The 13,570-nt window shown below is 57.9% G+C and overlaps 1 protein-coding gene across 5 annotated transcripts; it reads right to left on the bottom strand.

Moving 5' to 3' along the window:
- Window positions 1-6,261: 6,261 nt before the first annotated feature.
- C13H9orf50 (chromosome 13 C9orf50 homolog) lies at window positions 6,262-13,190 on the bottom strand. Of its 5 annotated transcripts, XM_027615510.2 has the most exons (7): window positions 12,401-13,190; window positions 11,811-11,901; window positions 11,594-11,707; window positions 8,892-9,052; window positions 7,132-7,297; window positions 6,778-6,952; window positions 6,262-6,470 (listed from the first exon to the last, which is right to left on the bottom strand). In XM_027615510.2, exons 1-5 carry the CDS (start codon window positions 12,864-12,866, stop codon window positions 7,218-7,220), a joined length of 912 nt encoding a protein of 303 aa, XP_027471311.2. In that variant the 5' UTR covers window positions 12,867-13,190; the 3' UTR covers window positions 6,262-6,470; window positions 6,778-6,952; window positions 7,132-7,217. The 5 variants fall into 5 exon arrangements, with proteins under 5 accessions (XP_027471311.2, XP_035579522.1, XP_035579521.1 ...); XM_035723629.1 differs by lacking the exon at window positions 7,132-7,297 and having other exon boundaries at window positions 8,892-9,055; XM_035723628.1 differs by lacking the exon at window positions 6,262-6,470 and having other exon boundaries at window positions 6,811-6,952; window positions 8,892-9,055.
- Window positions 13,191-13,570: the final 380 nt, after the last annotated feature.

Genomic DNA, 13,570 nt, shown 5'->3' with positions numbered 1-13,570 from the left:
TTGGGGCTTGTGCTTGGCATGCTGTGCCCCACGCCTGCATTATCTAGCCAGTGCAGACATAAGGGTATTTTTTTTAAATATTTTATTTATTTATTTGACAGAGAGAGAGACAGCGAGAGAGGAAACACAAGCAGGGGGAGTGGGAGAGGGAGAAGCAGGCTTCCCGCTGAGCAGGGAGCCCGATGCGGGACTCGATCCCAGGACCCCGGGATCACGACCCGAGCTGAAGGCAGACGCTTAACGACTGAGCCACCCAGGCGCCCCAAGGGTATTTTTTTTTAAGATTTTATTTATTTATTTGAGAGAGAGAGAGACAGTGCATGAGCAGTGGGGAGGGGCAGAGGCAGAGGGAGAAGCAGGCTCCCGGCCGAGCAGGGAGCCCGATGAGGGACTCGATCCCCGGACCCTGGGACCATGACCTGAGCCAAAGGCAGAGGTTTAACCCACTGAGCCACCCAGGTGCTCCTAGGGTGTTTTTTTTTTTTTTTTTTTAAGTCCTTTTGGAGGTTTGCTGGTCTAGACCTCCTGCCTGACGCTGACTCAGCTCCCAGGGAGCTGCCCTGAGGGATCCAGGGACCCATGACAGGGATTTGGGGTCAGGACAAAGCCCACTCCTTGGTGTCAACTCCCAGGATCTGCTCCTCTACCCATCCTCACTCTGGCCTCTTAGTCTCTCTGCCCGGCCAGCTGGAACTCCCCACAAGCCTTCTAACCCGTGTGTGTGTGTGTGTGTGTGTGTGTGTGTGTGTGTGTGTTGGGGAGGGTCCTGCCTTCAGGCCAGTGCACCTGCAGGTGCCTCTAACCCCCTCTTGCTGGGCAGTCTGGGTGGCCCCCGTGCACCAGTTTAATGTCTGTGTCCAGGACCAGCCACACAACTTGCCAGGGCCCAGGGCAAAATGAAAACGCAAGGCCCCTTGTTTAAAATTGACAATTTCAAAATGACACCGGAAGACCATTAAACGGGGTGCAGAGTGCTTCTCCTGCAGGGGTCACACATCTGGGAAGCCAGCCCCATCTGTATCTCCCTCACCAAGATGCGGGCTCCCTGAAGTAGAAACACTGTCTCTCTTGTTCATAGAGCCCAGGACAGAGCCTGGTATGCAGTAGATGCTCAATTACTGTGTTCTGTGAATGAATGAATGAATGAATGAATGGGAAGCAGGGGAACTGAGGAGTGGTAGAGTTTGTCAGCCACAGCCACCTGTGTATGCGGGTTACAGCCCTGCCCTCTGGGCTGGAGGAAATCTGAGCCAGCTTCCAGGAGGAGGAAGACAGCCTTGGAGGAGGCAGCTGCCCTGTGTGCTCCTGGGACACCTGCCTGTGCTTTCCCCCATCACAGCACTTACCACTGGTTTCTTCTCTGGAGCGTAGCTGTGTGCCCCCGGGAGAGTGACGTACCCTCTCTGTGCCCTGGTTTCTTTCTCTGTAATATTGGGCTAGGGCAGCGCTTCCTTCGTCACAGAGTTGTGCCCTCCTTCCTGGATAAGTAAGCTGTAAAGCTGGCAGTCTTTAGACCCCATCTGCACGTGGTACCAGCTCAGTAATGTCTGTCATTATTCCTCCGTGATTCCTGGCTGCACTCTCGGCTCCTGTGGATTCCTGCTCGCCCACAGAATGGCCGTGGTGGTTAGAAGTCACCCGTGAGCTGACCCGGGGAGGCATCTTCCCCTGGAGAACACAGTCTGGGTCCTCAAGGTGCCTGGAAAGTGCCTGGGCCAACAGGTTCCCATAGGCAGATTCTTTGGGGATTTGCTGGGCTCTGCAGCCAGGAGAGCTGGAAGTCTGCCCAGAGCCCAGTGGGGGGCTCCCTGGGAGCTTGGGGGTGTCACTGCCATCCCCAGAGCTGCCAGGTGCAGACAATAAACCAGGGAAACCCTGGTGGGTGAGTCATTAGTGGTCCCCAAGGCCCCATGATGGGGGATGGCAGGCAAGCTGCTCTTGGCTACTGCTCTCGGGGTCTCAGTGCCACCATTCAGGAGGGTTCCAGAGCCCAACCTGGTGGGTCCAATCCCTGCTTCTGGGTTGGCCTCTGCCCAGCACCCAACACTGGTTCCAGTGGGTCCCAGAGGTACAATGACCACCACCAGCGTTGCCCCCGCTTCCTGAGGCTGTTTATAGGGGATGTTGAGGCTTACACGGGGCTGCTTGGAGGTGGCAGCATGCACTAACTCCGTGGAGGGCTCTGATGGCCTTCCATAGGAGCCCCTGGAAGGAGCAGACCATCTGTCACTTAGGACATATTTATAAGAGAATGACAAAGGGACCCAAAGAGCAGAAATGTTGGGAAGGGGGAGGACACGGGCGGCGGGATTTGGATAATGGCAGACAAATGCAGAGGGGCTGGAAGGAGCAGGGGCCAGCCCCTCTTGGCTGGGGGACACAAGCCTTTCCCTCTTTCTAGTCACCAGCCCTCCCAAGCCCCTTTTCCCAAATCCCCCGGCCAGGGTTTGGAATTGTGGCACCAGCCTGACTGCAAAGACTGTGTCAGTCAACCCCCCCAGCTTCCTGTTCCTCTGTCCAGGTCTCACCATGCACCCCCACCTCTGGGCCCTGGAGAGCCCAGGTGTCCCCCCCCCCCCCATGCCCTGGGAAATGGCTCGGGTCCCCTGCTCTGTGCGCACAAAGCCCCAGGCCTCCTACCAAAGCACTTGACACTCTGTCCTGGAAATGTCCATTGAGCCCATGTCTCCCACCAGACTGTGGCCTCCTGAGAGTGGAGTTGGTCATTCTGGTGCCCGCTGGGTGCCCAGGGCCCAGTATGTGCATGGCACACAGTAGGTGCCAACAAACTGTCTGCACAATGAAAGTGGATGTGTCTGTGGGGACGCTCCTGTCCCCAGAGCTCCACTGGGGGCTGGCTTCACCCCCACCCCCACCCCGCTCCAAAGAAATCTCTCTCTCCCTGACCTTGCCCTGGTTGGCCCCGGTGCCCCTTGTGCTGGAGTATGGATCCAGGAAGGAACGGTCCTCCAGATCACCCCATTTTGCCCCGGGGGACGGGGAGCGCACACTGTGGGGCTTTCGGCAGGAGACATGGGCTCCTGCTAAGAGGCACAGTTGTACGTTGGGGTCAGTCTCCTGACTTCAACACTTAATCTGTGTGACCTTGAGAAAGAGCTTAACCTCTCTGGGCTTTGGTTTCCCCTGACAACGAATACTTATACTAAGAGTAGCTTATGGGGCACCTGGGTGGCTCAGTGGTTCAGCGTCTGCCTTCGGCTCAGGTCATAATCCCAGGGTCCTGGGATCGAGCCCCGCATCGGGCTCCCTGCTCGGCAGGAAGCTTGCTTCTCCCTCTCCCAACTCCCCCTGCTTGTGTTCCCTCTCTCGCTGTGTCTCCCTCTGTCAAACAAATAAATAAATAAATACAATCTTAAAAAAAAAAAAAAAGAGTAGCTTATGAGAGAAGAGCTGGAGGCTGGGCGCTGGGGCAGGACACGTGTGGACCTAGTCCCAGCTCCCAGGGCTGTGCCAGCCTCAGCAAATCCCGCTAACCTCTCTGGGCCTTGGAGTCCTTATCAGCAAGCGGGGCTCAGGAGATGCCCTCGCTGGGTGGAGAGGTCCAAGGAGGGAGGAAGGGAGCACTGCGGGGGAGGGGGGAGGAGCGGTGATTTTCCTGCCTCTCCATCACTTCCTTTTGCCCTGGATAGGGACTCATTCCTTCCTCTCTGCCACCCACCAGCTAGACCCAGCCCCCCGCTGCCCCCATCCCGCCAGCGTAGGTCTGCACAGGGCCCAGGGCAGGGTCTGTGGTGCAGGGATGGAATGGGATCCCGGGATATGATCGCTCAGGGTGAGATGGCAGACAGGAACGGGAAGAGCTGGGATGAGTGGGGGGGGGGTACACCTGCCCTGCCCCACCACCCCACGGGGAGGGCGCGGGGGGGGGGCAGGGTTATGGGGGAGCAGAAGCCACCAGGGCCACTTTCCTGGCTTTCCCGACATGCTGCTGCCTGGAGCCCAGGAGGGGCTGGCCATCTGCCAGCCCTGAGTGGAAATGTCCCAGTAAAAAGGGCCCTATTGGGATCCCTGGGGAGAGGCCCCTGGGTGCTGTCCCTGAGGAGTGAGAGACTGAGAACCTGGGGGCCGCTGGAAAGGGATCCATCCCCACGCAGCACTCCCTCCCTCCTCCCCGCCCTCCTGGCGGCTCACCCCAGGTTCAAGTACACTCAGGGGCACGGGTGACCCACAGCAGTGGGGAAGACAACCGGGAATTTGGGGGGCAGGGGTCGCTGGGAGGCTATGCGTGAGTGAGTGTGCTTCTAGCTGTGTGTGCTCTGGGTCTTTGTGTGCGCGGCGTCTCTGTGCCGTGTTTCTCCGGTGTCTGTAGAGTGTGTCTGATGTTCGTGTGTCTCCGGTGTTTCTCTGCGGTGTGTGGTGTGTGTGTGTGTGTGCACGCGTGGTCTCTGTGTGCTGTGCATCTCCGTGGTGTGTGTGTGTGTGTGTGTGTGCGCGCGCGTGGTGGCCCGTGCGCCCTGCGTCCAGTGGGCCTGTGGGCGGGTGTCCCTGTGTGTGTGTCTGTGCTGTGAGTGGCAGGTGTGAGGCTCAGGGCCCACGCTCAAGGTCCTCTGGACACAGAATCCATGCCGTCGGGGAGGGTAGTGGGGGCGGAGAGAAGGCAGGAGAGCAGGCCGGCCGGAGAGGAAGAGCAGAGCCCCACGCGGGGAAGGGGCGGCAGGGAGGCGGGGAGGGGCGGGGGGAAGGTGGCAGCGCGGCGCCCCTCGCCCCGCCCCAGTCCCCGCAGGGGGCCTGGTCCCGGCCGCCCCGCGCCCCCATCGCCCGTGCGCTCCACGCGGGCCTCGATTTCCAGGCTCGTCGTTGGCCGCGCGATGCCAGCTTAGCAGTTTTTTGCTTAACTGCAACCAAAGGCAGCAAGGAGAAGTTGGGGGGTGGGGTGGGGAGCGGGGCGTCCCCCCCAGGCCCCGCCGCGACCCCGGGGCAGGTGGAAGGCGGCGGCGCGGGCCCGCGGCGGGAGGAGGGCGCGGGCGGGAGCCGCGAGCGCAGAGCGAGGGGAAAAGTTTCCGACCCACGAGCTGGAGGCTGAGAAGTTTCTGCCGCGCAGGGCGGCGCCAAAGCCAGGCCAACACTGCCCCCGCGTGGGCGCGGCGCGGCGCTTCAGCGGGCGGCGGGGCGAGGGCCCGCCGCGGCCCTTGGGGAGAAACTGAGGCTCAGAGAGGGCGAGGCGGGGTGACACACACGCAAGGTCATGGGGGCGGGGGCGCGGTAGAATCAAGGCTCTCCAGGAAATGGAAATACTAGGGCGGGGTGGGGGTGTCGTGAAAGCGCAGGAAAGGGGACGGAGGGGAGTCATCCCTGGGATCGAAACCCCATTCAGTCCCCAGGGAAGGGGAGTTGTAGAGTTGCGCCCATCCCATCCACCACAGGGTTTCTCCATACTGCCTAGATCTGTGGCCTTTCTTCTGGCAGCAGAGCACCCCTGCAAAGCAAATCCTTCCCACCCACGACCCTCCTGGCCCTAAGATCCGCACCGCCTGTCCCCTGCCCAGCACCCCCCATCCCATCCTTCCCTATTCTGCAGGGTGCCTGGGTGTGGATTCCGTGGCTGTTTCCTCACTGGCCAGGAGGTGGCGATAAAGACCTGGATCCTCGGCTTGGCGAGGGGTTTGGGGCCAAAGCGCTGCTTGGGCAGAGGGGAGGGGGCTTAAACTTCGCCCAGGAGATTGGAACCCAGATGTGGCAGGGCCAAACCCGGCCGCCGGGAGTATGGGGCTGGCGATGCTGAGTCAGTGCAGCGGTCGGACCAACGCCACCTGGTCTTTTGCCACCTCTTGATGTGATTTTAAACACTGCCCACTCCTCCTCCCTCCACCACTAGGAGAGAAACATCTAGTCCCCACCCACCCTGGATGCTTGCCCTCCAGGGACCTGGGGAATGCAGAAGACAAACGTTTGTCCACCCCGTTGGAGTCGGGACACCCTCGCTGCCCGGTGGAGGTCAGCAAGTAGCCTTTGGTTCCAGTCAAAGACGGAAGCTGGGGCCGGGGCTCGGGGCTCAGGGCAGGTGCCTGTTTCAGGTGTGGGTTGATCTAGGTTGACAGAAGCTTGGTCCCAGGTTTGAAGTGTGGGGCAGGGCCTCCCCCTTCCCAGAAGAGGGGTTCACCTGGAACAAGTCCTAGCCCCTGACGATGGCTTGCCCCCACCCCTCAGCCTCATCCCAGCCATGACTTTGTCCTCTCCCCCTCCTTGATCCAGGACCCCTGGCACCTAGAGAGGCTTGTGGGGTGAGACGTGGTGGCAGGTCCCAGCCATCTGGAATGCATGTTTATTTGTGGGGTGAGAAAGGCCTCTCTTCACCCCCTGGCCCGCGTCCAAGCCCACGGGCTTGGGCTCCAGCAGACATTCACCTGGGAGCCTCCTGTGGTGTCATGGAAGGCAGGAGGCGCTGGTTAGCCCTTAGGGCATCCAGGCTTCAGGACGGTGTGCAGCACCAAGCTGGGCAGGAAGGATTCCTACAGAGACCAGGAGGACCAGCTGGAGGCTGCGGGGTCCCTCTGGGCCGGAGACGTGGCTCCCTGGGCCCAGGGGGATTCTATACCCCAGCCCAAGGGGGCAGGCACGGGGGTCAGCCCCATTGTACAGATGAGGGAATGCAAATGCAAAAAGCCCCCAGTGCTTGCAAGTATGGGGCTGGGAATCCAAACCCAGCTCAGAGCGGGAGCCCAGCCCTTAGCCATGTGCAGGGAGGCTTCACCTGGTACCCCAGCCACCCCACTGGGCAGGGGTTCTCCGGGTGGCTGGCTGTCAGCAGGTACTCACCAGCTTCCGGCTCTAGGAGCAGGGCGATTTGCCCTCCTGCCCCAGGATGTTGTCGGTGTCCAGCAAGGTTTGGAGGTCACCTCGTGGCCTCTGTGTGGTGGCCCTGGGGATGCAGGGCGGGCTGCTCTTCACGGAGGCATCCTCAGAGAGGTGACCCGGTGGCTCCTGGATGGGCCTGAGGGGGACAGGAGCCTGTGAGCTGCAGGGACCCTGAATCCCACGTCCATCCATGGCTGGCAGGGCCCTCAAGGCTGCGACCCTTGGCCTGCCTGCTGCTGGATGGGGTGGTCTACAGGGTGAGGAGGGGGTGCCTGGCAATGCCTATGAATCTTGTCCCCTTCCCCAAAGCCTCACAGGCCAGGGCAGTCCCAGCCGAACGAGATGTTGGCCATGGCCTCCTCCTTGGCCCTGGGGCACAGGGCTTTGGGCGAACTCTCCAGCTATCTCCCGACACTCCCGAACACCCCTTCTGATGTCATTGACCGCGGAGCTATCCCATTCTCAATGGTACCCTGCCGGACTGGAGGAGAGAGAGCTCCAGTGAGATCTCTACCTGGGGCGGGGGTGTACCGACACCCCCACTCTCCCCTCCTCCCTCTCTGGCAGGCAAGGCCGGGCACAGCCCTGTCTCCATGGCAACCCAAGGCTCCCCAGTGCCTTATGGCTGTCTCCAGAGAAGGCTCAGGTTTTAAAACTATCTTGCGTGACTGTTTCTGCCTTTACCACCCAAACTGTGCCCCCCCCCCCACATACCCACTCCTACTGCAGGCCCAAATGGGCCTTCTTTCCCATAGTGGGAAGGCCAGTCACGCCACCGTGGAAATTCAGAGACAATGCTGAGACTCCCGCAGGAATGGAGGGGTTAGGACTCTTCCCTGCCCGATAGCTGCCCTTCCGGCTGGTCAGGGGCCCCAAGTTCCCCAATGGCTGCCTCCGGATGGAAAGGGCTGGGAAGCAGTCAGCCGAGAGAGCCCCACTCTGGTGCCCTGGGATGTGACCACAGCTCCTGTGGCCACTGGGCCCCAAGGAAGCTTCTCCTGAGCTAGCTAGCTGCCATTCCCATGAAACGGTTTCTCCCTGGGAGCACCCCGGCCTCTCTTCTCGGCTGCTGTGTCACCTGCTCTCGGAAGCTTTGGCTTCCCCGTCAAACAACAAGAAGCTGGACAAAACTGCAGCTTCTATTTCCAACTTCCTATGACCCTAAGGGGCCTGGGTAGGGTCCCTCCTGAATCAGCAAGGATCCTGGATTTTAGGGCTTTACCCACAGCTAGGCTTTGGAACAGCCACGTTTCCTGAAACTGCACACAGTACTTGGTCAATAAATAGATGCAAGCTCTTGGAGGCCCTGGGGCTGCTAGCTCCTGAGAAGTGAAGAGGCTGGGCTGATGGAGAGAGGGGCGGGGGGATTGGTAAAGGTTATACCAGAGCAAGGACACGCATTCTTCCCACCTGCTTCTTGACACCCACTTCAGAAAACACTGGAAACTGTGCCAAAGCAGACACCACCACATCCATCCCCAAGGAGCCGAGGGCAAACTTCCATCTCAGAACCCGGGCCTGGTGGTTCCTAGCTTCTTTGCTGGACCAGCCAGTGCCAGACTTCCCCAGAGAGAAGGTTTGATCTTCTGGACCTTTCTGGGCAACTCCTCAGCCAGGCAGGCCTTCATGGATATGGGAAGAAGATGCTTTAAGTGCCTTGCCACCTGCTTCAGCCCCTGTAGGCCATGGAGGGGGCCAGATGTGGGAGTCGGGAGGCTGTGTGTGTGTGTGTGTGTCTTCCAAGGTGGGCAGCTGTGGCACGTGGGAACCCGTGGCAGCAAGAAAGTCTTCAGTGGTGGCCAGGCCTGGGCAGCCATTGTTTCCTCCACTGTGACTGCTCCCCGGTGCCACCCATGTTGGGACACCTCTGCGGGACCTCGGACCCTCTACTTGGTCTTCGAGGCCCTCCTGACACTTTCTGGAGAAGCCAGTTCGGGCCCCTTCTCGGCAGAGCCAGTGGATCCCTAGCCTCCGCAGGCTGGCCCTTACTCCCAGGACCCAGGGCCACAGTCTCTGCTCTCTGGGCTCCAGGCTGGAACTTTTGAGTCCTGGGGCGCCCCGCCCCATCTGCTTACCTGCACAGCTGCGCTCCCAGTAGCGGAGCGCCGTGTCCCGCAGGGTCTCATCGGCGAATCGCACTCGGAAGGGGCAAAACCGTCTGCACTGTCCTGAGCCTTCCCCCGAGGAGCTGTGGGTGAGCACAGCCTTGAGCTTGGGGGCCTGTGCACCGTGGGGCCTGCTGAGAGAGACGAGAGGGGCAGGGGAGGGTCAAGGCCTGAGCCCCCAGCCCCACATTCCACCCCAACAACACACGTCCACTGGACCAGCGCTCGCTGTGTATCCTGACACCCACAGTAGCTGGCCTATTCTGGGAGTACTTCATGCCTGCCAGGCAGTGGATCATGCATGCAACACGCATCAGCCCGTTACACCCGCACAACCGGGGAAACATGACTGTTATTCTCATTTTACAGATGAGCAAACTGCGGCACAGAGATGTTTTGCAACTTGCCCAAGGTCACACAGCTGGTAACGGGTAGAGCCAAGATTTTTTTTTTTTTTTTTTTTTGAGCCAAGATTTGAATCTTAGTTCCAGAGCTGGCAATCCTATATATCAAGCAATTCAGCAGAGGGAAGAAGGATATGAACTTGAGCGTCAAGAACGCCTGGGTTTCAACCCTAACTCTTTTAAGCCTCAGTTTCTTTATCTGTAAAATGGGGATCATCCTTGTGCCCACCACATGGGGTGGCAAGATGAAATAAGTGTGTGGTGCCCAGAGTAAACATTTCTGACTTCAAACTATTCTTATAATCAGTCTCAGCTACGCCTCTACCCATGCACGTGAGTTTGGGCAAACCACACTCGAGTCCTCCATTTTGCAGTCTTCCCCGCTCAATTATGTATTATATAGTGTAAGCATGATAATAGCCTCCTTCTAAGAGTTTGGTAAGTATCAAATAACTTATGGGAGGCATCTAGTACAAGGCCTGGCATGGGGCCCGCGCTCAGTAAAGGGCATTCTGTTATTGTTACATTTATTAATTTCAGCCTCAAGGGCAAGGCTGCGGGAGGCCCTGCTTGATCCATCCATGGCTCTGTTATTCAGAAATGCCACGTTCAACCTTAAGGGCACACGTATTGATGTATCTGCATCCATTTATCTGACTACATCTTTATGTCTGTGCGGACACGTAAGGGGTACTTTCATCAGCCCACAAAAGAGCCAGGCAGCCGGGAGATGTCCCAGACCTAGTGAGCCAACAGTTAGTTGTCTGCTTATCAACCCCTGGTCTGTGCTGGCCTCAGAGCTAGACACAGGTGCGCCCTGGCTCTGCCCAGGGGACTGAGATCTCAGCTTCTCCTATCAGAGGCTGCTGGAGCCCATTCCCATCCACCCTGGTGTCCCCTGCAGGGCCTACCAGGGAATCTCACACACCACGAGGTGCTCAAGTATTAGCTCTTAAATGTGAAACACCGTGACTGCGTCCACCCCTGCTGTTTGTCATATTTGAGATAACGAGTTCCATACTTTTATTTATTATATCTTGTGAGACATAGTGTGTTTATTTGATTGATTTAAAGTTCCTGGCTCGGCAAATGTGTTTCACTTCTGGCACCTTCTCTGAGCCATCGGTGGTGTCGGCCTGGAGCACTGTGTCCAGAAGGGTTCGAGGCCCAGTGGCGGGAAAATGCTGGGATCGAATAGTACTGTCAGGCATGGGTCCAGAAGGAGAAGGAATGGCATGTATGTTGTGTATTTACTCTCTTTGGTCTTAAAAACCCATGGGCAATGCTCTTCACCTTTCACCTCGGTTTAAGCCTGTTTATGCTGAAGGAGTTTTTTCTGCATTCTTTTCCCCCTTCATTAGAGCTATGGCATCGAGGTCCAGGTAAGCTCTAATGCCCAGGCTCTTCTCCTATCTCCATCCCTTATCTCATTTCCCCCGATATCTGACATATAGCAAAACCTAATAAAAGTTAGAGGAAGAAATGGACGAATGAATGGTGGGATGGGTAAAAAGATGGAAGACTGGGTGGGTGGGTTCGTGGATAGATGGACTCCTGAATGAGTTAATGAAAAGGTCTGAATAGAAGGACTGGATGTTAGGAGGATGGGTAGATGTATGGATGGTGGATGAATGCCTCTGTATATGGCGAGTGTGTGGACTCGTAGATGGCTTCATGACAAGTTATAGATGGACAGTGCCCTGGATTTACAAGTGCATGGAAGGATTTGTAGATGACTGATCATTGAATTCATGGACGGGTGGATAGAATCATCAGAGTTTCTGGTTAGAAAGATGACTGGCTAGATGGATGAAGGGATGGATGGAGAGATTCCAATGGATGGGTTGTAGAAGACCTGGTTCACAGAGAAGATGTATGCAGGGATGGATAGGTGAATGGGAGCAGGAATATCTGAATGGATTCATGGATGGATTATGAATATGTTGGCAGAAGACCTGATGAATGGGTGGATGGATTCATAGATGTTGATGGATAATCCTTGGATAGGTTGGGAGGAGACCCGCTCTGGGATAGATCTATGTATTGATAGGTAAGTGGACAGACGGATGGACGGATGGATGGATGGATGGATGGGTGGATTCATGGATGGTTTATGAATGGTTTGTCAGAAGACCTGATTCACGGATGGACACATAGACGGATGTACAGGTGGACAGATGGATAAATTCATGGATGAGAGACAGGAGGAAAGAAAAGAAGAAATGCTCTTTCTCCCCAGCCCCCTACCTCCAGTCTCCTGTAACTTACTGGTTGGCCTTCCTGAGGGTGAACTGTGAGTGATCTCTCCTCAGGGTCCCCAGGGCAGGTATCTGATGGAGCAAAATCTTCTTAAGACTATTCTGGAAATACCATGACTGGCCCCTTGAAGACAAACAAGCCACACGTGGCATGAGTGGTCAGGGTCCCCCATCCTCAGAGCACTGTTGGCAACCCTGTCCCCACCAGTGGGTAACTTGACACTTACCGCAGGTCTGGAAGGAAGGAATCGTGGGGACACCGGAGGGAATGGTGGCAGTGCTCTGACACACTCCTTTTTGGTTGTGATGCTGAGGGTGCTGGGAGCCAGGAGAAGGTGGAAATAGCTATATGAGCCTTCGCTTGGGGACAGTCCTTACTAGGCTCTTTTTTTTCTTTTTTAAGATTTTATTTATTTATTTAATCGACAGGGGAGAGAGAGAGAGAGAGAGAGAGAGAGAGAGAGAGACAGAGTGAGAGGGAACACAAGCGGGGGGAGTGGGAGAGGGAGAAGCAGGCTTCTAGCCGAGCAGGGAGCCCGATGCGGGGCTCGATCCCAGGACCCTGGGATCATGACCTGAGCCGAAGGCAGTCGCTTAACCAACTGAGCCACCCAGGCGCCCCTAGGCTCTTTCCAGTTATAGGGCCTTGGGTCTCAGTTTCCTCAACTGTACAAGAGGGGGTTTGGTAGACCCGCCCTCGAGGGGTCGTTGCCAGGGCTCTGCCAGGCCTACTCCACCAACAGTAGCTGCGTTCATCCCGGAAATGACTCCGCCCCGCCCTTGCCCCGCCCCCTGGGGGTCCCGGGCGGGGCCTCACTCGGAGGCCGGGGTTCGGCGCGCTCTGCCCCCAGCTGCTGCAGGAGCTCCCGGCACTTGCCGGGGAGGAACTTTCCTAGGAGGGCGCGCAGGGTGGCCGCGCCCCGGCAGGAATCCTCGCGCTCTCCAGGCCCCGTGCGCCGGGGTGCGGGTTCCCGGGGCGCACCGGCCAGGAGCAGGGGCGGCAGCAGGAGCGATCTCAGCCTTGTCGGGTTCTGGGCCAGGGTGGGCAGGGCGGGCAGGCGCGGCGAGGGGCTCCTGACGCCCAGCCCCAGCTCTGGGTGCGAGGAGCCGCCCGGCCACCACGCGCCGCCGCCCTCCGAGGCCCTCAAGCCGCCGGGGAACCCGCGGAGCTGGGGCGGGGGCAGCCTGGGCAGTAGCGGATCTTTCCTTCCGCGAGCGCCGTCGCGGGGGAGCCCCTTGGGCGCCACCTGTTGGGTCCCGGGGTTGGGGGGACGCCGGGGCATGTCTGGCCCTGCGCTCAGCTCAGGGCATCCTCATTCCAGTGGGGCGGGGGGTGCCGTGCGAAGTGAAGAGGAGGGCATAGGCCAGCCCCCAGGCCATAGTGCCCGGAGGGGGTGGTTCCTTGTGGTTTGGGAGTAACACCACTGCCTCGTCAGGCAGCGAGTGGCTTCAGGCCAGACCTCGCTCAGCCTCTGTTTCCTCACCTGCAAAATGGTCACGTGAGAGTACACACCTTTCTGCGTTGCTGTGACGTTTAGAGGCGCGAGCGCGTGTAAATGGCATAGAATAGTGCCAGGCACGCTGTACGTGCTCAACGAAAGGCTAGCTGCTATTACTATTGTTGTTATTATTATTTTAAAATTATTATTACTTAGGGGCGCCTGGGTGGCTCAGTTGGTTAAGCGACTGCCTTCGGCTCAGGTCATGATCCTGGAGTCCCGGGATCAAGTCCCGCATCGGGCTCCCTGCTCAGCAGGGAGTCTGCTTCTCCCTCTGACCCTCCCCCCTCTCATGCTCTCTATCTCTCATTCTCTCTCTCTCGAATAAATAAATAAAATCTTTAAAAAAATTATTATTATTTAGGATTTAGTCTGAGTCTCACTACTTATTAGCTTTGCAACCTTGGACAAGCCAATTGATTAACTTCTCTCAGTGCCCTTATCTGTAGAATGGGGTTAACAGAGCACCTGCTCCCTTGTGACTTAGC

This window comes from Zalophus californianus, chromosome 13 (genome assembly GCF_009762305.2).
Source record: "Zalophus californianus isolate mZalCal1 chromosome 13, mZalCal1.pri.v2, whole genome shotgun sequence".
In the NCBI taxonomy this organism is placed as follows: Eukaryota; Metazoa; Chordata; class Mammalia; order Carnivora; family Otariidae; genus Zalophus; species Zalophus californianus.
The sequence above is the reverse complement of the archived record's forward strand: the minus strand, read 5'-3'. Positions and strand labels throughout refer to the sequence as shown.

Coding starts and splice junctions, on each gene's coding strand:
- C13H9orf50 (XM_035723628.1), bottom strand. CDS start 12,866: ATGCCCCGGCGTCCCCCCAACCCCGGGACCCAACAGGTGGCGCCCAAG. Junction 9,056..11,593: donor ACCCTCAGGAAGGCCAACCA/GTAAGTTACAGG, acceptor CGTCTCTCTCAG/CAGGCCCCACGGTGCACAGG. Junction 7,298..8,891: donor CTGGGAGCGCAGCTGTGCAG/GTAAGCAGATGG, acceptor TCTCTCCTCCAG/TCCGGCAGGGTACCATTGAG.